The 1,117-nt window shown below is 59.1% G+C and overlaps 1 protein-coding gene across 1 annotated transcript in view; it reads left to right on the top strand.

The window, feature by feature from the left end:
* The window catches only part of GLCE (glucuronic acid epimerase), a 6,282-nt gene that overhangs the window by 4,622 nt on the left and 543 nt on the right, over nt 1–1,117 (top strand). The window contains exon 4 of the mRNA XM_017736996.1: nt 723–1,114. Coding sequence (XP_017592485.1) covers nt 723–1,114 — 392 coding nt within the window. The remainder of the gene's footprint in view (nt 1–722; nt 1,115–1,117) is intronic.

Genomic DNA, 1,117 nt, shown 5'->3' with positions numbered 1-1,117 from the left:
TTCATTCCCAATCCTTCATTCCCAATCCTTCTTTTCCCATCCTTTATTCCCCATCCTTCCTCTCCGTTCCTTTTCCTTCCCCATCCTCCTTTTTCCCATCCTTCATTCCCACCCTTTATTCCCAGTCCCTTTCCTTCCCCACCTGTCCTTCCCCATCCTTTCCATTCCTCATTTCCTGGAACGCTTGCATTTGGAAGGCACGGATTCTTGGTGTCCTTCTGCTGAGGAAAATGGGAATTTTGGGATAGCAGGGCGGTCGTTGCTTTCTGCTTTGGGCTGCGGGAGGGGAAATCACAGAGCAGCCGAATTCCCGCTGTGCTCCATCCTGGGGAAAGGTCCTGGATTAGAGGGACATATCCCTGCCCCTGGGAGGGCTGGGATGAGGTGGGATTTAGGGATTCTTCCAACCCGACCCATCCCAGGAAAGGTCCTGCACTGGCAGCCCGTCCCTGTCCCCACACCCTGCCGAATCCACGGCTCCAATCCCTCTGGAAGCATCCCATCAAACCGTGGAAAATGCCGGGAGCTGCTCCCACATTTCCTCGGCCGCTCCATCGAATCCGGTGGAATAGCCCAGAAACCCCCAAATTATCGCCGGGCTGCCCTAAAAGCTTGGGAATCCCTCCTGGGATTCCGGGCATTCCGGAGGCAATCGGCGCTCCGAAGCTTTGGGAGCGGGAACGTTTCGATGCCGAGCGAGGCTTTTGGGGTCGCTTTTGCAGAATCCTCCGAGGGCGTCTCCCTGGAGCTCAACAACGGCCGGGATTTCATCATCTCCTTCGACCTGAAGTTCCAGAGCAACGGCAGCGTGTCCGTGGTGCTGGAGACCACGGAGAGGAACGCGCTCTTCACCGTGCACTACGTGTCCAACACGCAGCTCATCGCCCTCCGCGACCGCGACATCTTCTACGGCGTCGGCGCCCGCACCGCCTGGAGCACCCTGACGCGGGATCTGCTCACGGATCTGCGCAAGGGCGTCGGCCTCTCCAACACCAAGGCGGTGAAGCAAACCAAGATCATGCCCAAGCGGCTGCTGCGCTTGGTGGCCAAAGGCCGCGGCTTCCTGGACAACGTCACCGTCTCGGCCACGGCGCACATGGCCGCCTTCTTCGCCGCC

This window comes from Corvus brachyrhynchos, unplaced genomic scaffold (genome assembly GCF_000691975.1).
Source record: "Corvus brachyrhynchos isolate BGI_N302 unplaced genomic scaffold, ASM69197v1 scaffold200, whole genome shotgun sequence".
Lineage (NCBI taxonomy): Eukaryota > Metazoa > Chordata > Aves > Passeriformes > Corvidae > Corvus > Corvus brachyrhynchos.
The sequence above is the reverse complement of the archived record's forward strand: the minus strand, read 5'-3'. Positions and strand labels throughout refer to the sequence as shown.